Source organism: Cetorhinus maximus, chromosome 22 (genome assembly GCF_964194155.1).
Source record: "Cetorhinus maximus chromosome 22, sCetMax3.hap1.1, whole genome shotgun sequence".
Taxonomy (NCBI): Eukaryota; Metazoa; Chordata; class Chondrichthyes; order Lamniformes; family Cetorhinidae; genus Cetorhinus; species Cetorhinus maximus.
The window spans coordinates 56,871,055-56,894,242 of record NC_135900.1 but is presented as its reverse complement, the minus strand read 5'-3'; the positions used below and the strand labels follow the sequence as shown (position 1 = coordinate 56,894,242).

Sequence of the window (23,188 nt, the reverse complement as noted above, 5' to 3'; positions counted from 1 at the left end):
AGGATTTCTAGGTCCTGCCAGGTGATGTCCCACCTCCAAGAGTTGCCACATAGGCAATCAGAAGCCTGCAGCTCTTCACTGGCATCAGCACTACCAGGTGAAGTGGCCATTGTCAGTACTACAGGAGGCGCCAAAAGGGGGAAAAGCCATGGAGCCCTGGAACCCAGGTAAGTGCGCTGGGGCTCTCTGGAGCCAGTCACGCAACCCCAGTGTGGGGGTGGATGGTGGCTGCAGGGGTTTGGTTTAAAGAATGGGGGATCTTCCTATGGGGGCAGCTCTTGCTGTCATTCAGTCCCTCCATTGGACACAGTGTTCCCGAGCAGGAGGGATAGCCCTCCACCAGGCCACTCGCAGCCCACCAGGTTACACCTGGTGGCTTGCCCATATGTCATGACTCACCATACCACTGGTAGAATACTAGCGGCAGTGGGCTGAGACCCTTAAAACTTAAGGGCCTCAATTGGCTTAGGGGCAGGAAGGAAGTGCTTGACCCTTCCTGCCCTGGAATTAATTGTGGGGAGTCAGGAAGGCAACAGGGTCTTCACCCTGAGCCTTCCTGACCCATTATATGAGCTCCCCGCCTCCCAGCCCATTCCCAGGATGGTGGGGGGTGGGAGAGCATTAAATTCCACCCACAGTGTGAGGAAGTGCAGCATGTTCTTTATTGCTTCATTGAACAAAGATAACTTGTACTGACAACTTAAATGAATCTGGTCATATATGATGTTCTATATGCTCACTCGTAGTGAAACAGAACACCTTAAATGAATCATGTCAAGCCTCGCCTCACCAAGTTTTTGCTTATTCCATCTGTAGGCGTGACTAACAAAACCTAAGAAGGTATCTATGACCAACCTAAATTTGTAAATCATAAGTTACCACTATCAGAAATCACTTCTGAAGAAAAACTTTTGCATCATAGAAACTTACTGTAAAAGCAGACTGAATATGAAAAAATAAGTTGGTAATAGTAAGAGAAAGATTTGTATTTATATAGCACAAATCAAAGCCTTTCCCTTTTTTTAAATCAATGTGATTCTTATGTAGGCAGGTGTAGCAGCCAATAGCCGACAAACGGATATGTGATGAATGACCAGTTCATCTGTTTTTGGTTGAGCAATGAATTGTGCTCCGGCCACCAGCAGAACTCCTTGCTCTTCAGGAATAGTCCATCTGAATTCTGGTTTAGTACCTCATTACCAAAGAACACCTGATTCAATACTTCACTGGAGCGTCAGCCTAGATTATACTCTCAAATCCTGGAGTCAGGCGCAAACTGCCTCCTTCAGATCCAGAGCCAAGAGTGCTACCAACTAAGCCAGGCTAAAAGAGACAATCTTCCATTAGAACTGTGCAGGGGTTGCATATTTGAGCAAGTGAACACATCGTTTAATCTCTCCCCAGGTATGCGCACTTTAGTTTGCTTTTTATCAGGTCATATGAGATAAAAGAGCGTAAATTAGCTTAAAACATGACAGATAATTTCAAATAATAATCCTATCAATAACATTTCTTGTACAAATTCAAGTAAAATTCTCACAAACACCTCTTTTTAAACAAATATATCTGATTGGATTGAAATGCTCACCTCATAGGCACAGGACAACCAAGGAAGGATAAATTCTGAATGGCAAGGGTTAGCACATGGAGGGTGGGGGGTATAAATGAGACGCTGTATTATTGGATCTGTGCTTCAATTGTGGTCTTATCAGCACCAAATGCATGGCTGCTCTAAACCACAAGCATGGTCTGTCTGGGGAGCTAGATCTGCAAGTTTAATGAATCATAATACACCAACTGAGATTACAATTTTAACTGTAACAACAGCAAGTTGAAAAGGCCTGATATGATTTTAAAGTCAGTATAATGTAGACAGTCAGGTTTCATAGCTATGTACAAAATGTTGCTAAATGCTGACATTTTCCTATTGAACTTTGTTAAAGAAATAGTATTCTTTATATAAAAACATCAGACTAATGAATGGATTACTTGAACCTGACAAATTTCTTTAGTGCTTTCACATACCCTAATAATGTAGGTTAGCACCAGGGAAAGAATAGGATCATCTATATCATACAACTTGTACAGAATCCAAAATTGGGGCGCTGTTTCAGTGCTATACCACGTCATTCTGCATAATCCCACTGCTCAACAAAAGTTCAGATATAATGAAGAGTTAATAATTAAAGGAAAAGAATTCCAAATATATTATTGTAAAACCTATCAATACAATTGGGAAAAAAACTGTCAGTGGAATCCCCATTTTTGGCAGCTGTCTCGTGAACTGCCTGAGAAAGCGGTGAGACACCCATGCCGACTCTTAGGAGGAAGGCCAACTGTATCTTCTGCCCATCAGACAGTTAAGTGGACAGTGGCGGGCCTTCTTCCTGACTAAGGACCCCGAAATATGACGTACCACCCACCAAGACCTGCCAGCCAATTGGAGGCCGGCAGCTCTTGCACTTGGCAGTGTGATGGAGGAGGCCATGGCTACTGCCGGAACAACATACCCCGCCCCCCCCCACCCCAGTCCGAGGAAGTTGGGGGAGTGGGGGGGGGGGGCGCAAAAGAAAGGCTTTCGTGGGCTGGGAGTCATGGGAAGGGGGGGTTGGCATGTGGGATGGCAGCAAGGGCAGGACCTGTCCATGCCCTCGGTCGTGTACAGATTTATGAAGATCGAGAAGCTACACCCCACCGCCCCTCCTCCCACCCGCACAGTTGACATTAGGCCCCGCACAGTTTAACCATTCATGCAGGCTGCACATCAGTAGGCCCGACTGGAGTTCAGAAGGTTTCAGCGGAAGTGAGAAAAGGTCCTTAAAGTGGTTGTTAATTGGCCACTTAAGGGACTCAAGTGGGGTGGGGGGGAGGTGGTGGGAAGGTCAGCCATGGCCCTTCCCACCCAGAACTTATTTCTGGGGAGGCAGGGAGATGTTAGGAATCAGTCCTGACGCCAACCCACCCAATATTCAGGCCCCCTCACCACCTTCCTCACATCCTGCGGGGGCGGAAGATTCCGCCCTGCAATTCTAATGGCTAACAATTGGCCTTTTTGATTCTGAAATAATCAGGGTCAAGACAATCTGTACTCATAAAAAATATGTAATTACTGCATGCATGCCTTTGAAATGAAGTTGTGTGTGTTTGTGTGTGCACGTGCATGTGCTTGTGGTGCGTGTTATGATTTTAAAATTCTCATCCTTGTTTTCAAATCCCTCCATGGCCTCGCCCCTCCCTATCTCTGTGATCACGCCCAGGCTCGCAGCCTGCTCTCCCCCAATTCTGGTATCTTAAGCATCCCTGATTTTAATTGGTTCAGTCATACCTTCATTTGCCAAAGCTAACTCTGGAATCCCCTCCCAAAACCCCTCTGCATAATTTTCCTTCTTTAAGATGTTTCTTAAAACCTACATCTTTGGTCAGCTGTCGTAGTATTTCCTTTGTGGTTTGGTATCAAATTTTGTTGAAAATGCTCCTGTGAAGAACCTTGTAACATTTTGCTACATTAAAGATACTATATAAACATGCCAAACTGCAATATGATTTGTCGTCTGGATGAGTTTATGATCGTGAGCGTTTGTGGGTGAAAGTTTATGCACAATTAGTCTATATTGCTTTGGATTCGGTTTTCCAAGTTTCTGATCCTGGAGTTGTCAAGTTACCTTTTGCAAGATATGTCTTTTTTTAAAAAAATACAAACTTTTAAAAACGGACTTACAGAAACAACTTTTTTTGCCCTACAAGGTTCCTAGTTACACATTGGAAGTAACCAGTTATTTTGTTGATGAATTCTCATAGCTGCTGCCCTCTGGTTATGTGATCTGATATGCATTTTCACTGGGCAATAGTCAATTGTTGTTCGCCGTCAGTATGTTTTTTTATTAGTTCATGGGATGTGGGCATCACTGGCTAGGCCAGTATTTATTGCCCATCCCTAATTACCCTTGAGAAGGTGATGGTGAGCCACTTACTTGAATTGCTGCAGTCCATGCTGTAGGAACAGCCACAGTGCTGTTAGGGAGGCCCAGTGACAGTGAAGGAACGGTGATATAGTTCCAAGTCAGGATGGCAAGTGGCTTGGAGGAGAACTTGCAGGTGATGGTGTTCCCATGCATCTGCTGCCCTTGTCTTTCTAGGTGGTAGAGGTCCTAGGTTTGGAAGGTGCTGTTGGAGGAGCCTTGGTGAGTTGCTGCAGTGCATCTTGTAGGTAGTACATACTGCTGCCATTGTGTGTCGGTGGTGGAGGGAGTGAATTTAGTGGATGGGGTGCCAATCAAGTGGGCTGCTTTGTCCTGGATGAGTTTATGATCATGTCAAGCTTCTTATGTTGTTGGAGCTGCACTCATCCAGGCAAGTGGAGAGTATTCCACCACACTCCTGACTTGTGCCTTGTAGATTGTGGACAGGCTTTGGGGAGTCAGGAGGTGAGTTACTCACCACAGAATTCCCAGCATCTGACCTGCTCTTGTAGCCACAGTATTTATATAGCTGATCCAATCGTAAGCCCCCAGGGTGGTGAGAGTGGGGGTTTCAGTAATGGTAATGCTATGAATGCCAAGGGGAGATGGCAGGATTCTCTCTTGATGGAGATGATCATTGCTTGGCACGTGTGGCACGAAATGTTGCTTGCCATTTATCAGCCCAAATCTAAATATTGTCCAGGTCTTGCTGCATATGGACACAAACTGCCCTTGACACTCTCAGTGTTTCTTCCAAGTTGTGTTCAACACAGAGGAGTACTGATTCATCAGCTGAGGGGGTTGGGTGGGGGGTTGGGTTGTAGGGGGATGGTGGTGAAGTAGATGGTAATCATTGACCTGATGCCATGAGACTTCAATGAGTCAATGTTGAGGACTCCCAGGGCAACTTCCTCCTGACTGTATACCACTCTCCCGCCATCTCTGGTGGGACAGGACATACCCAGGGATGGTGATGGTGGTGTCTGGTACATTGTCTGTAAGGTATGATTCCGTGGGTATGACTCTGACGGATAGCTCTCCCAATTTTGGTACAAGCCCCCAGATGTTAGTAAGGAGGGTCGACAGGGCTGGGTGTGCCATTGTTTCCCATTGACGCCAGGTGGTCTCTCCAGTTTAATTCTGTTTAGAACTGACTGGCTTGCTAGGGCATTTCAGAGGGCAGAGGGCAGTTAAGAGTCAACCACATTGCTGTGGGTCTGGAGTCACATGTAGGCCAGACCAGGTAAGGACAGCAGATTTCTTCAAGATGGGTTTTCCCCCAACAATCAACAATGGTTTCATAGTCACTATTATCGAAACCTGCTTTTAATTCAAGAGTTATTAATTAAATTTAAATCCCCATCCTGGGATTCGAACCAGTGTCCCCCAGAGCATTAGCCTGGCTCTCTGGATTACTAGTCTAGTGACATTACCACTACGCCTCCCCATACATTAACGTATGACAGACATTAATGCACAAGATGTTACAAATTGACTAAAATTGTAGGGTCTATTGCTGTGATGTTGCCTGGACACCCTTTTCATTCACTATAACAATAATCTAAACTGAAAATGAGAACAATAAATTCCCTTTCTTAATTTAGAAATCAAACAATACTCCCATTTATTTCACTGCTTGGAGGACATGTCAGAAATCTGTGGGTTTTTTTCTTACTTTGTCTCCTGATTTAAATAGTCCCCAATTACACATAGCCTGAAAGGAACTATCAGTTCACTTTTCACCCCTCCTACATGGTGTCATGGAACATGGAATGAGTTGAAGGCACCACACCAATATCCTCTCTACAGTTTCAATCAGTTCTTTTGCCAAAAAGCTATTCAGCTTCTCTTTTGGAATCTACCCATACTATTCATCAATGTCTCCCTATATATGTTCTTCTGCACAAATGCCTCCCTCTGTATGAAATAGTTAAATGTAAATTGTCTATGTAACTTCTCTCTTTTGAAGTTAACACTGTTACCTAGTTATAGAGTGCAGTTATGCAAGGTAATTTGCTTAGGCTCAGCTCGTCTATGGCTCTCAGAATCTTGAAAATGTCAATCAGTTCTCCTTATCCTTCTGTTCCTCAGTCTAAATGATTTTGAAAAAATAAATTCCACAAGACATTTATGTGTGATAGTAGGGCAAGAGGACACAAGTCAAGACTAGAGAAAGTTGAATATAGGACTGATGCCAGGAAGTTATTTTTCACACTGTATCAGTTCAGTGGCGGTACTCTTGCCTCTGAGTCAGAAGAAGGTGGATTAAAGACTCACTCCAAGAGCCTGAGCACATAATCGAGGCTGATAGTCCAGTGCAGTACTGAAAGGGCGTTTCATTGTTGGATGTACTATTTTTGAATGAATCATTAAATTGAGGCCCCATATCATCTCTTGGGTAAACATAAAAAAATCCCACACCATCATCTGAAGAAGAGCAGATGAATTTATCTCAGTGTTCTGCCCAATATTTGTGCAATAATAAACACCACTAAAAACAGATTAGGAACATTGGAAGTAAGAGGAGTATGCCAATCAGCCCCTTGAACCTGGTTTGCCATTCGATTAGATCTGGATCTCGACTCCATTTATCTGCCTTGGTTCTGTAACTCTTGCCTAACAAAAATCTCAGTTTTGAAAATTTCAATTGGTTCAGGCTCAACAGCTTTTTAAGGCAGAGTCTCAGATTTCCACCACACTCTGTGTTAACAAGTGCTTCTTGAAATCACCTCTGAGTGTCATGGTTCTAATTTTAAGGTTATGCCTCCAGGACTCTTAACTGGAGTAAACAGGTTTGTACTATCTACCTTGTCAACTGGTTTAAACATTGTAAACATCTTAATGAGATGATCCCTTAATCTTCTGTATTCAAGGCACTATCTGTTGATTTATCTCTGCTGTTTGTGGGACCTGACTCTGCACAAATTGGCTGCTGCAGTCCCCAAGCTATAACAGTGATTACACTTCAAAAATAACTCATTGCCTGTGAAGTGCTTTGGGACATCTTAAGGTCATGAAAAACCTATATATAAAACACATATATAAAGTGTAAGTTCTTTTCATTTCACATAAAGACTGACCAACACTTGGTATAGACTTCTGAGTAGTGAGGTCAAAATTCAAACATCCAGAAAATCTAGTGTGCTACATTTCCTCCTCATTTATATCCATCTTGTATACATCACCAGTTTCTCTAGTTTCCCTTCATTGCTCAAGTGTCTCCTATATCAGTTTAGCTACCCTCCTTTTTGTGTCTCCATGACCAAAACTGTGCCTGCAATTCTAGTTGAGGCTGAACCAATGCTCTATTCAAGCTCACTGTAACCTCTTGGAATTTATCCCTCTAATTATAAAGCTTGGAATTGCTTTGCAAAGATCAGTAGTCTTCTGCAATATCAAGATTTCTGAGCTAGCACTGATACCTGAAGTGAGCCTACTAGAAACATTCTAGGTACCAATGCACAACATTCATGGCTGAAATTAATTCAGCTTTACTGTCTATAAATGCAACCTCAGAGGAGTATTAAGGGATTTGGGATTGTGAAGAATAAGAATCAAAGCTTCACCCACACATCTGGCACAAATACATTGTCTGCTTTCCTGATCCACCCAAAAAGCTTATTGAAGGCGAATGAACCATGTTTGCAATTAATAAGCAAGCTTTCCTCAACAGGGAAACTAAGTCTTGATCATGCGATTGATTATTTTTATTTAACTTTAACACTTAGATTTAAATAATGTTGCAGTGCAAACAGCAAAGCTAACAGAAATCCGCTACTATTTTATAGCAAATTATACACAAAGTATTAAGAACCGAATGCCTCATGTTAAACAACAGAAGTCACAAGGCGTATGTATCAGTGAAGCAGTCAACAATTTTGCAATCTACAAAAATATATTTTAAAGTTTTACTTTATAACCATGTTCCCATTCAATCATTTACATATTTAGAACACCCTAACATTTGATTTTAGAGAACTATCTGAAGTTTGAAGTGTCTGAAGAGAACTATCCATGCACGTTCAAGGAAAACTTCAAAGGTTTTAAAATTTTCACATTTTACTTTATTTTACCTATTTGAAGCTCTGAAGCTCATTCTTCGTAATCTTCACCTTACTACGCTTCCAAGCAAATATTTGTCAGCTAATGGAGTCATCATGACTTCACAAACACTTACCTCCAGTATATAAGGATAGCTACCAGCAACATCAAGCAAAGGAAGGTGAGAGCTGACACCACCACAAGAGGGATAATTGCCTTTTTTTCTGTCTCTAAACCAACTGCCAAACCTATACGAGACTCATGGCTGCTGTTACTGGCCTCTGTAGTTGTAGAAAAAGGAAAAGGATTAAAAACAGTTTTATCATGAGCAAACCAGGAGAGAAAAGCACATTCAAGATGATACAATAACAACTTTATTGTTCCATGGTTAAGCTTCTGTTATACGCCTGAAGCGTAACTTACGTGACATCACTTACCTGTACAGCATAAAATGCATGGAAATAACTTTCAACCCAACCATAAGAGAAGCAAAGGTGAAGGACAGTGGCAAATGCAGAATTAATTAGCCAGCAAAAGCATAGTTCCAGTGTCACAAAGCCCCAAACAATTTACTCCACACATATCAAAGCAGAAGGACCTTGAAGGAAATCTAAGAAAGATTAGCTTCACTTTATTTAAAATGTTAGGGTTTTAAATAAAGGTTAGATTACTGAAGAAAATTTCTAAGATATAAAAAAACTGGCATTGCAACTGGACAGCATCCCAAGCTGACAATAGATCTTTGGCTTGAATTGGCAGTGGTCCTTTTGCCTGAATCCATGTGCAAAATATTACATCAGACAAATCTGGAGATGCTTCCAATGGTTGCATATTAGGAAAATAAATCATTCAGCTAATGCTTAATATTGTTAATCTTTTATGAGTTGATCTCCCTTGCTCAGGGACAAAATAACACATACTCAATTTCTGTAATTATTTCATTACTTTCCTTTCATTTGTGAAGTTTTTCTTTAGGATTTCTATCTTTCCGTTGTCTCTCTGTCTCTACAGATGTCACACACTTTTCTCATGGTGTGGCCTGTAACTCCGTGTCAAACACTTCTCTTACTCCTCTAATCTCTTTTTTTGTGTAAAACTCTCATTGCCCCAAACATGTTCCTTTATTGATCAACACAATTTCTAATGTCTCATCTTTGTAAATTGTGCAGCAAAGGGCAGCCAACACATGTGTAGGTACCATGATCATGTGGGAATAGGCTAACAGCTTGTGAAATGCCTAGAGATGAGTGAGAAATTAGATCTGGTGGCTCTAATGAAAAGGAAATGGGAGTCCAGGGTCAGAACGTGAGATGGAGTAGATAGAGATGTTGGGGTGAGCAACCTAGGCTACAGGCCTGATACCACTTGGCAAGTGGGAAAGGAGCTGGCAACATTCTGTGGATGACGAGGAAGAAGAGAAATAACTTGCTTCCTCATTTTAGAAAACTAATTGAGCTTTAAATTCAGCAAGTTGCAACTAAGGAGAATGTGAAAATCCCAATTATTGCAGTTGCTGTTTAGGATGCCATCTACTGACAACTGATACAAATTACGGAATAGGATGATTGCAAACATCCCAGTTAAATGGTCAGGGGAAGCATCCATTATCTTTGTAAACCAAATGTTATCCTTAGTATATAGTTAATAGCCTGAGCATGATTTACTTTGATTAAGCAATTTTTCACTGTACATGCCTATTGAGCAGGATGTGCTGCATTAATGCATTTATGACCTGTTTGGGAACACCATGGAGACTAAAATGCCTGGTTTGTTAAGAAAATTATCAATTTTTCACATAAATTCTCCAATATGTTTGGCACACAACTTCTGTAATTATTTTTAATACTCCAACCAGATGGCATTCATTACAGTCTGCTACATTTCAGGCTAATTAATAACCTGCATATAAATGTACTTCAATGGGAAGTGGGTTTTAAAATGTTGATTTATCTATAAGTAACTGCACTCAGTGTGAGAGTTGGGAGGTGGGGGGGGGGGTGGTGCGGGGGTGAAGTAAACATCTTGGAGATTAAGTATTGCTGAAAAAAGAGACATGTCAAAGCTTTTTGTCTTGCACTCATCAGATCACTTCGCAAGAATACCAATATAAGGGGAAACAACAATTTATACTGTATGCTGATTGCTTGGCAAGTAGACTCTGATTGGTAGAGGCATGTTCATGGAGAATGCACCAATTGATGGTGACTGACAGTTAACTGCCAAGCATTGTTTGAAATTTAAACCAGGCAGCTTGACCCTGATTACTAAAGGCATTGCCCTGAGGAATGATTCAGAGAATGGCTATCACTTATTTTGTTTAGCTGAATCAGGCATAATGTATGTACGTGTTTTTTATGTCTGCAAAGAATAGGGCCCTGTATATTAATATATGTAGCTTTCAGTACACACAAATATGCCACACTTAGAGCCTGACTGACACTCTTAAATTGGTTGTCAGCATAATTCTTAGCACACTGAGGATTATTTAGCAAATGTTGTCCAATCGTGGAATCACATATAATGTTAGACTCCGTGTTTTGAGTTTTGCAAGCACAGGCTGGTTGAGGCTGTACCTTGTGTGAATTTGAGCATAGGACGGAGCTCATTAAGACACGTAAGGAAACTATTACATGCAGCTGTGGATTTAAATATAGCAAATGTACCATCCACATAGCGGAAACATGAAAAATCCATGAGAAACGTGTCATTGATGAAATGACGCCTAGCCTCCTACTCCTCACTCAAATTCATCTTTGAAGTGGAACAGTCAAATGAATTCCCTTTCCTTGACATACTAGTTGAGAAATCTGCCAGGGAGTTCTCTAACGCAGTCTACCACAAGCCCACCTTCGTTGGTCAATATACGTTGGGATTCTTACAATTCCACACAGTATAAGATTGGTCTTATCGGCAACCTTGTAAATAGGGTCTGAGCCATTTGCTCACCATGCAAGCTTGATTCTGAAATAGGCGCATCAAAGGCATCCTGCAGGATAATGGCTACCCTGATGACATAATTTCGCTCTGTATATCATGCAAACTCATGAACAGGCTTAAGGTCATCACTCTCAGCCCTGAAAAGTGCACAGTCTACCTTGGATTACCCTAGAAGGGCAAGGTACCTTAAAAATTTGAGCAACAGGTGAAGCTAGCTGTTTCACGCTGCTACCATGCAGTAGCAACACGAGTAATATTTGCTACTAACAGGATGCAGCCGTCAAGCCAAAAAGACGTTCTGTCACACAAATGAGTAATGTGGTATATGAATTTCTGTGTCAGTGTGACGCTAGGTATATAGGCCATATGTTCCAAAGACTGGCGGATTGTATCAAACAGCTTGTCCCAGCTGCTGTTTGCAGCGCATAGGGTACAGACCATATCCAACCAGCCCATGCTTGCAAAACTCAAAACAGTGTCCAACATTAGATCTGATACCGCAATTGGGACATTTGCTAAATAATCCTCAGTGTGCTAAGAATTATGCTGACAACCAATTTAAGATTGTCAGTCGGGCTCTAAGCGTGGCGCATTTGTGTTTACTGAAAGCTACATATATTAATACACAGGGCCCTATTCTTTGCAGACAGAAAGAACATGTACATACATTATGCCTGTTTCAGCTAAACAAAATAAGTGATAGCCATTCTCTGAATCATTCCTCAGGGCAATGCCTTTGGCAATCAGGGTCAAGCTGCCTGGTTTAAATTTCAAACAATGCTTGGCAGTTAAATGTCACTCACCATCAATTTGTGCATTCTCCATGGCAACTCCTCTACCAATCAGCGTCCATTTGCCAACCAATCAGCAATCTCTTCTCATGAAGTATAATTGTTGTTTTCCCCTTATATTGGTATTTTTGCGAAGTGGCCCGATGAGTGCAAGGCGAAAAGCTTTGACATGTCACTTTTTTCAGCAATACTCAACTTTTGTATGACCAAATGGCTAACTAGGAGATTAGATGAATTATTGGACCTCTCTCTTTCACAGCAAAAGAAAGAAAAATATTTCCTACATTTTTGAGATTATGCTCAATTTGTATTTGTGGTTACCTCCTAGTGCAAATATTTGATCCCTTCCAATCTCCCTGGTGGATGCAGACTTGGGGTGCTCCTTGCACCTCCCAAGTGGCTCAACTGATTTTAGCCCAGATCTGCAGCTTATGAAATCTGAAATAAAACTGCTCATTGTTTCTATCTGCGCCCATGCCCCACCCCACCTACACTGGCCCTTGGCTGCTGTGCTAATGAAGAAGGGGAAGACAGACAATAGGGCCCAGGTTTTCACTAAAACTGAGAGACTCTCCCTCCTGAAATGGCCAGAATTCTAAGTCCCACCCCCAAACAAGGCATTTCCTATTCTTGTGGGGGCAGGACTTGAATACAGGCAGGCTTTGCGCATGTGCGGTTTACAGAGGCAACTGGCCACTTGAATCACCAGCTGCCTTCACCAGAGTGGGATTTTGGTAGGCCAGGAGTGTGAAACCTGAAGTGTGCAGACCAGAACAGATAAGAGCTGGTCTGAACTTGGTGTATTCATTTGGATAGCCAGGGTACCCCTTTGGAGAGGTAAGGTACCCCTTTGGATATGGTCCCAGGACACCTTTGGTAGATGTAAGGCACCCTTTGAAACTGTCGAAAGGAAACATGGATCGTGTGTTAAAAAAAATGCATAAACTCATTGGACTTGTCAAAGAACTGTCAAGCTGTCTAAGGCCTGTCAACGCTGTCAACGGACACTAGATGCCTTGGCATGGAGGGGTAAAGGCAAAGGGTGGTGTGTGCCATGGGTTGGCACTAAGATAGCATAGGGGCTATAAAGGGTCATGGGGGTGTGGTGTAGAGGGCCATTGTTTGGCACAGAGTGTATGAGGTGCCATGGGTGGGGGCCATTAGGTGGCATAGGTTGGCATGGATGGGACATGGGGAGTGTGTGTGGGGGGGGGGGGTGAGGAATGAGACATGGAGGGCTGTTTTTTTGTTTAAGTTATGTTTTAAAAAGATTAAAACGAAGTGCCAGAGCACAGAGGCAGGCCTACCACCCAACTGGCCTCCGCACTCGTTCTGGGGATGGTGGGCTCAGCTTCCAATCCAGCCCCCCAATCCCCTCATCCCACAATCTCCCCCGCAACACCCTCCCCCGCAACACCGCAACGCCCCCCACCCACCCCCCACCTACCAGCAGAATGAAAATCCAAACTGTGGGTGGCAACTTTTAAAGATTGGGCACGCAGAGCTGGGAATTCCCATGTCTCAGCACACCCGACCCGGGAGCGAAAATCTGGGCCTAAGGATTCCAGGGGGCCATACAGGAGATCAGGTGGGGGCAGTGGGGGAAAAGTAGATCGCCACAAAGTACCAAAGCATTTCAAGGTCTTACAATATAAAAAATGGAAAATCACCAAACAATGCAATTGTAACAGGCTAAGCCTCTAAATAACTATAAAGTTCAAGTAATGAAAATGATTGGCACTGGCGTTTGCGAAAGCCTTTGTGCGAATAACTTCTAATCCAAATGACAAAGTTAATTTAAACACTGGGCAGAATTCATGGCCCCATCGCAGCGGGAATACATGGCGAGCCATTCAAAAGTCCACTGACTTACGAGGGACTGGAAGATCCCGCCCACGGGAGGGGCCATAAGATTCTGCCCACTGGTGGGACCAGTTAAGCAGCAGTTCATATTGAGACAGACCCAACTTATGAACTTTACTTATTCTTACTGCTCCTCTAACACACTAATACACAGGCCTCGGTTATGTTAGAAAATAGGAACTGTCTATGCATTGAAAGAGCATTAACTATAAGCCTACGCACCTTTGAAAACTAAATGTGGAATGATACAGCATTCCTCCCCATACACGTGTAAATAATTAAAGAAATGAATAATAAATGTGCTTCACAACTTAGTGTGTGATGAAATTTAACCAACATCCACTCTATCCAGTTCTAATCAGATATTGTGGGATGTTGGAAAACAGACTGATGTCTTCAGTTGCAAATTAATCAAATACGACAAATTTCTATAACTCCTGAAAGATATGAATTGTAATGATTCGGTAGCATGAGTGATAACAAAAAATATTAATCAAGAATATGTCACTTTGTAAGTCTTGACAGCTTGCTTTTCAAATTAACATCTTTAACAGTTAGGGCCAGATTTTGCTGGAACAGTATTTCCAGGTAGTTATACTCACAACTGCACATTTAGGTTTTAATTTTATTTTAAACACAAAGTTGCTGGATGTGTGATCTGATTATGAAGCAGCAAGGGGAGCAGGGCATCAGGGACCCGAGTGAACAAAACAATGTATCTCCTTAACCAATGGGGTTAATGGTTTGAAAAATAAACAGTGGAAGGACTGAGAAGGAGGGTAAATTGAAGGGGGTAAATTCAATGTCAGGTCAGATGCAGAACAATAAATAAAGAGAGGGAAAGGAGGGTCGAATTAAAAGGGAAGGAAAAGGCAGAAAGGAAAAGTAAGAAAAAAATTAAACAGTGATATTTTTAAAATTGCTAAAACAATGCAAAACTTGGAGATGAGAGAGTTCAACTTTATAATTTACTTTCTGGGCAAGAGAGATCAATTTGCAGTCATTAACAATTAACATGCTATGAAAATGATTACTTACACTGATAATTACTAGATTTATTTTTTGTGGTGAGTTTAATTGACAATTAATGTGCAAATGCAACAACTTCACAAAACTCAGGGACATTAAATGCAAGGTGTCGTTTTTGTTATGTTAATGGTGGGACAATACAAATCATCTAGCATCTCGTGGCAATTCATAATTTGTCTCTTCCCGATTACAAGTTGCTGCACAATGTGCACAATAATGGTAAATATCATTCACAAAATATTATTTTTTAAGCAAAATCTGGCCCATAGTATCACAAAGTGATCTGTTTCCTGGGATTGCTCGCAATGTGTCGGTAGGAAAGTGCTGCCCTCTGGAGGAATTTTCAATTACATTTTATTTTGCTGGTATTTTGTTGGGTAGTCCTTGGCTTTTGGTGGCTTCCTGAAATAGCTGCCCGTGGAAAGGGCTCTATAATAATTAGTACAATGTTGGGATTGCAGCTTCATTAGTGCAGCCAGGGCCTTCCCCAGTGTTCAGCAATGCAGAATGTACATTTTCTGTAATGCTAATTGCAGAAGGTTGGAACTGTTTACCTTTGCTAATGCCAACACTCTTTGTTGGAGTGGTCCAGCTCAACAAGCATTATGGTAACTCTGAAGGTAACAACATGAGCCATTTACACTGTAAGACTGCTTCCGACAGTACATTTACTATCAGAGGCACCCATGCAGCATAAAGGCAGTACGAGAAAGGGCCAATGGCAGTATCTTAAATAGGCAAAATATTTATTAAAGAGCTCGATAACATAATACAAACACAACTATGTAAAGGCCTTTGGCCCCACTAAACACAGTCTCAGACCATGAACATCAAGGTCTCGCTAACACTCAAAACTCCTGAGGAACATTTCTCCCTGAAACTCAAAGGAATTAAATAAAATCTAACAATATCTTATAGCTGAATTTCCACAACTCAATCAGTTAGCTAATTTATATGGGTGACAATCCCTTAGTCATGGCACACCATGCACCATGAAGTGCTTGATTATCTGCCCCATGCTTATTCCCATAATTTTCAATCTAATTTCTAGCTAGCTAGTTACAGGATTCCTTTTGAAGGAATAAATTGATGCAGTATTATCTGTTTTATTTTAATGTTTTCAGTGCATCTTGAAGTGACTGTAATAGAAGAATATAGAAGGCACTGTACAAATAAATTATCGTAGTAAATTTAGTCAAAGGTAAATAACACAGGTAAAAACTTACTTGTATTAAAATTATGTATTCATGAGTGATGTTAACCTAATTACTGCATAATTTGATGAACAAGAATCAACATAAAACATTAAAAGCAAACAATGTATTGCATTAACATTGTTGAAACTGAGGTAATTGCATTAAGCATTTTTAAAAATATGAAAAATTGGAGTAGCTATCATGATGTTTATAGAATATAATAAACTGTAACATTATTTGAGTTATAATTCTAAGTGCATTTGCTCCTTTTAGAGATTGACCATGAAAAGTATTTGTGGAGCTTTGGGCGAATCTATCACACAAAAGAATCTCCGCAGGCTGATCCATTCAGGTTGTTGGCACATCAGTCGGATAACCTAATCCTGACAAATCCACAGGTGATCTTTAGAGCTGTGAATGGGAACATCCCAAGATGGGGGAAGTAGGGTTGCTAATTTCTCACCATTGTGCTGAACAGATGAACTAGAGAGCTCACTTGCCTTAGTAACTAGGCTTAGCCAAATTGTATGTTATGTAACATTGCCATGTCATTGTATCAGGCATGACAGGGTCATGGACATTCTGGAGCAGGCAAGTGATTTCCACCATTTTGTAATGGGAATACCAATCAACCCTCAAAGGAAGTGTTCTTTGGTGGATTATAGCAGACCATTTGCCTTGTATGGCAGTGTACAGGATTATATGCTGAAGGATGCTGCAAGAGGTAACCTGTCCTCCTGTCATTGGGTATCACTGAGTGAAGCCTGGACTCTGGATCCTATGTCTTTGAAAGCTGTGGGTGTTTCCTAATAAATATTATGTGGTCATTTTCATTATGTTTGCTCCTCTACTTTAAGATGCTGATGATTTCTGTGGTGCACCTCTGAGAAACAGTATATGGAAGAAATCTGTGGAGATATGAAAAATATTTTCATCAATTGATTTTGGACCATCCACTAACAGCAGTGGCTTAGCATTAAATTGCTCCAGATGACAATGAGTGAACAATTTATTTAATTCAAGCACAGTGGATAAATATGGACATAGGATACGATACGTATGATTTACAAGATGTTACTGAATATTTTTGGTTGGCCTATTATACAAGATTTTATGTAAATTTTTCTTATGCAATTTTTTTTACTTTGATCAGAAAATACTCAACAGAACACTTACCAGAAGGAGATGACTCTGATGTCTCATTTGCCTAGAAAATTTGATTGCTTGACAGTTGCTTTCTTTGACTGAATACCTCCTGCGAAGCCACGTGACAATGTTTGTCCCTGAATACCATTTCTTTGAATGTGTGCTATCTTACTGTTCAACATATATTTGAAGCTACTTTTGGCCACTTGGTTAGAGTTACATGTAAGGGGTATAATGTTGCTTGACAAGACTCTTGTTCTAAAGCCTGGCATGCTAGGAGCACAGATCAGAGAGTCAGACACAAATGTCAATGCTCTCGATTTTCTTGCACTAAGTAAAATTAATGACTGAAAGAAAATTAGCATTGCTGTGAAACAGATACACCAACCTCTGTCCCCAATTCTCTGATTTATACTCTTTACAAGTGAGGCTCTGGGACAGGAGCCTCATCCCACTAGACTTGACCTGTAGTGAACCATGGGCCGACTATGGTGAACAATAGGATCCTTGTGCCACACAAAGTATGTTAAATATGATGTGCTGTTTAATCGCTAAAAACAGCTTTGCTTCTCTAGTCTGAGTTTTCTTTTGCCACCATTTTATACTCTTGTTGTAACTCAATCAGCAGTGCATACTACATTCACCCATTTATGTTACATAGTTTGGTCCAATTGCTAGATTGGTAAATTTGACAACTATGAACAAACACGCAAACCTGCCATCAGTGGTGAGTTAAGACTATTGTGGGTCAGAGCACACAGTATGAACATGTGACTGCCAGATGTATTAGAAAACTTCTTTGATGGCCTTTCTACCCAACAGTACAAAATGGAGCTCCAACATTCTCTGGTTGCAGCTTTATTTTTCTCTTTTGTTGCTTGGCCATTTTAACTGCCTCATAATTCACTTAAAAAAGATGCATCAACCACCAACCACATAACTGCAGTTCCCTTTGCAGGAACAGCAGGTTCTGAGTTACATTTGAATAGGAAACTAAAATATATTAATCAATACCTTAATTGTAAGAAAATATGTTTGCTTATCCACTGTTGTATGGGTTACAGGTTCACACTACAATATTAAAGTGAGACCACTCAACTTAGAGAGGAACATGGAACAACAGAGGTATCATTGTCTTGCATTTCTGTGAGGGTTCGGTTGATAACGAAGATATATCAAGATTGATAATAGAAACATTTCAACATCACCAGAACTCAGAGGAGCATTATGTCCCTAAAACACACTTACCTTTAATAATCTATAAGCAGATGTAGTTGATAGGGCCAGCTTATTTACATTTTTATCAAATTCTGTAAATTTCCATACAACGCCATGCATTAAGGCAGGCACCAAGAGCAGCAGGCTGGATTAAGTTAAAGGATATTAATAAAATCACTATTTCGTTTAGATTTAAGCTCAAACACTATTGCACCCATTTGATTTCAACTCAAATACTACTGTGCCTGCTGAATTTATGTGGCAGTGTTATTCATTTTTTGTTCCAATATATTTTGCAATGGATTAGCTGGCCTTGTATATTAAAGGCTATTTTGTACAAACAGAGTGTGCTCCTCTGGCACAGGGAGCACAGGCATTCACAATCTCTTTTTTGACTATCAGCTGTAAAGTCAGGGAAGTAAGTTAGACAGCATATTGTAAGAACCTGCACAATGAATTTGTTACTGTCACAATTTAAAACAAAAATAGCCATAAGAGAACACTTATGGGTCAGACACCATCATTTCCCCTATCCACAGATATGTTCCTTTACCACCTTCCATATAAATCAAGATTTTTTTCACTCTAATTTGCTAGCAGAGTATAAATACATTTGTAATCATTTTACAAGGTCAACTATATTACTCAATTGCAATGTTTCACACTTCTCAAATTACCAAAGACTCTAACCCAGTGCTATTTTATAATGAAGCTTGAATACTTGCTGAATCTTGATATTGCAATATAAATTATTCACAGTTGCTATAGATTTACACTGTAGGAGATCATTCTGTGCTACTGAGCAAACAGTCTCAATAGCTCAATTTCTGAGTTTGTTTTGAATGAATTAATAACAATGCAGTTAACTATGGAGGAGCATGATGGTAATTCTGGCTTAATTTAGATCATAATCTGAATGATTGGAAATTTAAACTCAAGTTTTGTTTCTATTAACCTAATATTTTACTGAATTTTAAGGATGCAGGCCAGCTACTATAGCCCCCATCAACCATTATTACAGTCACAGAGATACAGAAATGAATGGGGCAACTTAGTACTGAGTCCTTTCAGGCATCAGTATAAATCCCACTACCAAAGTTTCTGACCATCACCTCCGGAACTGCATTAATTTCATCCTTGGCTTTGCAAATTGTTTTCAATCATAACTAACCTGCCTCATAAACGTTGAATAAAGTTGTTTCAAGCCCACTAGTTATAGATGGAGCTGAAGGCAGTGACGTCCTTGGTTCTGCTGCTTTACCTGTGCCTGGTGTACTGTCTAATGCTTTATAATTATTCTCGAGGGAACTTAACACCACTGAAGTTTCATTAACAGTTAGACTATCAGATGCACTCTGGCCAGAACCACTCTCCTCTTCAATGGTCAGGAAAGCGCTAGTCCTAGAATGTGATGGGGATGGTTTCGTAGTTACTGTTGTGCTCCAATTGTGTCTCGCTATTATTGTTGGTCTTTTGTGCTTTCCGATGGATACGTTTGGTGTCAGTGTTGTTGCCATGTAGTGATTTCTGTCCACATCTGAATCTGTTAAATTGATGTTAAGAGTGGTGATGAATGACTTTTCTTCAGAAGATGCAGGTGATCTTGATATGATTTGGGGATACTGACTATTCTGCTCCTCTGTAGTGCTGAATATCTGCCCATTTATGTGAGTTATTGCCTTTTCCTCAGATTTGGGGTAAAATGTTGCTGGAACACTACCATCTGTCTCAGACAAATCAACTTCTGAACCAGAAGACCAAAATTCAGCATCATGACTTTCACTCAGCAATGTGACAGAGGAAGGCACAGAAGGAGCTGGCAAAGGGGCAGCAGACACTTGCATAGTTATCTCACTGCTGGGAGTTGTAGCTGGAACAGAAATGTATGTTGCGTCATCAATTGATAAAGGCAGGCTACTAGGAACAGAAAACTGGTTATTGGAAACAGTGGAGGAAACATAAGGGAGTACATTATCACTGGAAGAAATGAGGGAAACATAAACCATTGTCTCATTTTTCCATAACGTTTCTGTATCATTCAATGATCTTGTACTACTAGAGACACTAACAGTAGATTGCAGCGATAATTCATTACTGGATAAAGCAGGAGCAGCTGAAGTTGATATTTGACTGTGGGGAAAAACAGGAGGAGCAGACGAAGCTATTTTGCTTTCATAGGAAGTAGAAATCGCTTGAAGCAACATATCAGCAACAGTGGGTGCAGAAGTAACATTGAATGTCTCATCACTGGGAACAATGGAAGGAGTCAGAGGCAACATCAAAGTGTTGGAAAGAGCAGGAGTAACATGAAGAAATATCTCATTCTCTTTAGGATAAGTTTGAAGAGACATCACATCACTGGGTAAAGGAAGGGCAGATTCAAACAACAAGTCGCCAACAGAGGCTGCAGTAGTGGCATGCAGCATTAGCTCACCGCTAGGTGCAGAAGTCACATTGAGTAATGCTGGAATTTCAGAAGAGGTTTGAAGCTCATAAGGGAGTATCTCACTAGAAAAAGAAGCAGGGGTAGTATGGGGGAGAAACACCACATTGCTAGCTAAAGGAAGGGTAGCTTGAAGTAATACATCAACACTGGCAGGTAGAGATGAGCCAGACAGTCCCACTTCATCATAAGAAGCAACAGAGGTAGCTTGAAGCAACATTTGACTGCTAGGAAAAACATGGGCAGAAGGAGAAAATATCTCACTAACTGAGAAATCAAAGGTCACATGCAGTGACATTGGGTCACTCGATAAAGGATGGGTCATTTGCAGAAACACCTCACTATTAGCAGAAGCAGAGGATTGATAAAAGGATGCACTGAATAAGGAGGGAGTAGGCTGCAGCAGTACATCATCATGGGTATAAACAGAGGTAGCATGAAAGGATACTTCTCTGTTTGAGGGCACAGTGGTAGTTTGAAACGCCTTCTCACCAGTAGAGTAAGGAGAGGTAGCTTGGATTTCCTTCTCTTTAGGTAAGGTATTTAACCTGTCAATGGAATCTGGAGTACTGTGTAGATACATCTCCTGGTCAGAAGGAGGAATAGTTTCAGAAAACATCTTTTCACTAGACGTAAGTACGTGGTCATTGGAAGGATGGATTGTTGATGAAAAAACGACAGAATCAGGGACCATGTTGAGTTCTTCTGAATTAATAGTTTCATTGGTTGATGTCATTTGCTCTGTGCCAGAATCCATCCGAGGTGCAACTCTAGTTGTTTCAGACAACAAGTTAGGAGTTGAATCACTTGTGAGACCATCTTCAGGTGTTACAGGCTGAGGGACATTTCTGGTGTTGATGGTATATACACTGAATATACTGTCAGGTTCTGTAGTGGGACTGAAGTCTGGGATTTCCTTGGATGTAACTGGAATTCTTGTTTGCTGGGAAGTGGTGAAAATTTCATTCAATTCCAGGGATCCCATCGCTGAAGAATAGTCCGAGTTTTCTGGAACTGAAGAGACCATGGTTTTGGTTTCAGGCTGCAGGGCAGCACGTATCTCCTTGGATGTTGTTTCAGCCACAGTGAAGGAGGATGGGTAAATAATAACATCGGGAACAGCAACATTTGTGGTTATTTCCTCATTCCCCTTGACAAAATACTTTTCATTAGGGACAGCATTTGTGTTCCGTTCTTTGTCATTAATAGTTATGGACTTCACACTTTCCGTTTCCACATTCTCCTCATTCCATTTGTGGTCAAGTACTGGAGCCGTGTACGGTTCGAGAAAAATTGGTTCTGTTTGTTCTGGGTTATTTTCTTTTGGCTGAAGGAGAAAAAGAAAAAGAATGCAAAGCTGTTCATTCCATGTGTTCCATCTCTCAAAATCTACATATGTTCACTTGGAACCTCTGCAAGGGTTTCTCCGGTGGAAGACTAGCAGAACTGTTGGGGAAATAGCCTCAGTGGCTAAAAATGGCCACTTACACCATTTCTCCAAGGCTTCTGCTGGGAGCATAAGCCGGGAGATTGAGAGAACCATATGGGAATCCCCCAATTATTTTTGTGCTTGAAACACTGGGCTGGATTGGAGGTGACAGGGGTCTTGCCTGCCAGCTCTTCAGCTGGCGGGAACCCTCCTTGCCTCTTTTACGGAAAATTTGCTACATTAAGTGCCACTCAGGCACTTAACTAGACTGCAGCAGGTCTTCCCCAGGATTTAGCACCCCAGGGGTGCAAGTCCCGTCTGCTGGCAGCTCTACTGAATGGCAGTGCCACCAGAGAGGTGGTGGCTGCTGCTGGTATTACACCCATCCAAGGCCTAAGATCGTCACTGAATTCCAGGCCCCAGGTGAATGGTGGAGAGAAGCGGGGATTGTGGTGTGTGTCTCACAAAGAAGGGAGCAGCAGCCGCAAGGGCAGGAAGGTGGCTCTGAACAGACCCTCCACTTTCCGATGCTGGGTCCCTCACTCAGTGTCTGAATGTCTTTAAATGCAGGAACCCTCCCCACACCCCCCACCTGCCCGGGAGCCTGCAAACAACCCCACATGGATTTTCTTGTTGTGCCCCGTGCATGGCGAGCCCACCACCCAGTGCTGAGTTCATACCAGCAGCAGTAGGGTGGGAAGGCCATCCATGGGTCTTCCCATCATGGGATTAATTGGATTGGAGGCAGGAAGGTGGTGAAGTCCTCACCCGCCATCCTCCCACCTGATTAAGTGCCCCCCCCACCAAAGTCACCAAGGGGGTCAGCATTAAATTCCACCCACTGATGCCACTTATCTGGTTTATGTTACATATTCTCCACACTGTAGTATAGTGGTTCAGTTATGCCATATTCTCAGTGGGGCTGATTTTCAAACTGCAACCCCTACCCCTGGTGTCCACCACACCTTGGATACAGGGTCAACTGGGGTACACACAGAATTTTTTCCACCTGGCTTGATCTATCCTGTCCTATTTGCCGGTTCAGGTCATTTTCTGAGCTCCAACTTACTCCACCAGCCAGAAGGTCTCCCACCCCAAATAAGGGGGTGGGGGCTGACAAAAGGGCTCCTCCTAAG

General features: G+C 41.6%; 1 protein-coding gene across 4 annotated transcripts in view; it reads right to left on the bottom strand.

Moving 5' to 3' along the window:
• Positions 1-23,188, bottom strand: part of ptprz1a (protein tyrosine phosphatase receptor type Z1a) — a 261,256-nt gene that overhangs the window by 67,933 nt on the left and 170,135 nt on the right. For 2 of the 4 annotated variants that reach the window (XM_078568367.1, XM_078568368.1), the window contains exons 12-14: positions 21,116-21,950; positions 19,352-20,050; positions 8,137-8,281 (exon numbers count right to left, since the gene is read on the bottom strand). In XM_078568367.1, the coding sequence (XP_078424493.1) occupies positions 8,137-8,281; positions 19,352-20,050; positions 21,116-21,950 (1,679 nt within the window). The remainder of the gene's footprint in view (positions 1-8,136; positions 8,282-19,351; positions 20,051-21,115; positions 21,951-23,188) is intronic. The other 2 variants (XM_078568369.1, XM_078568370.1) reach the window with 2 other exon arrangements.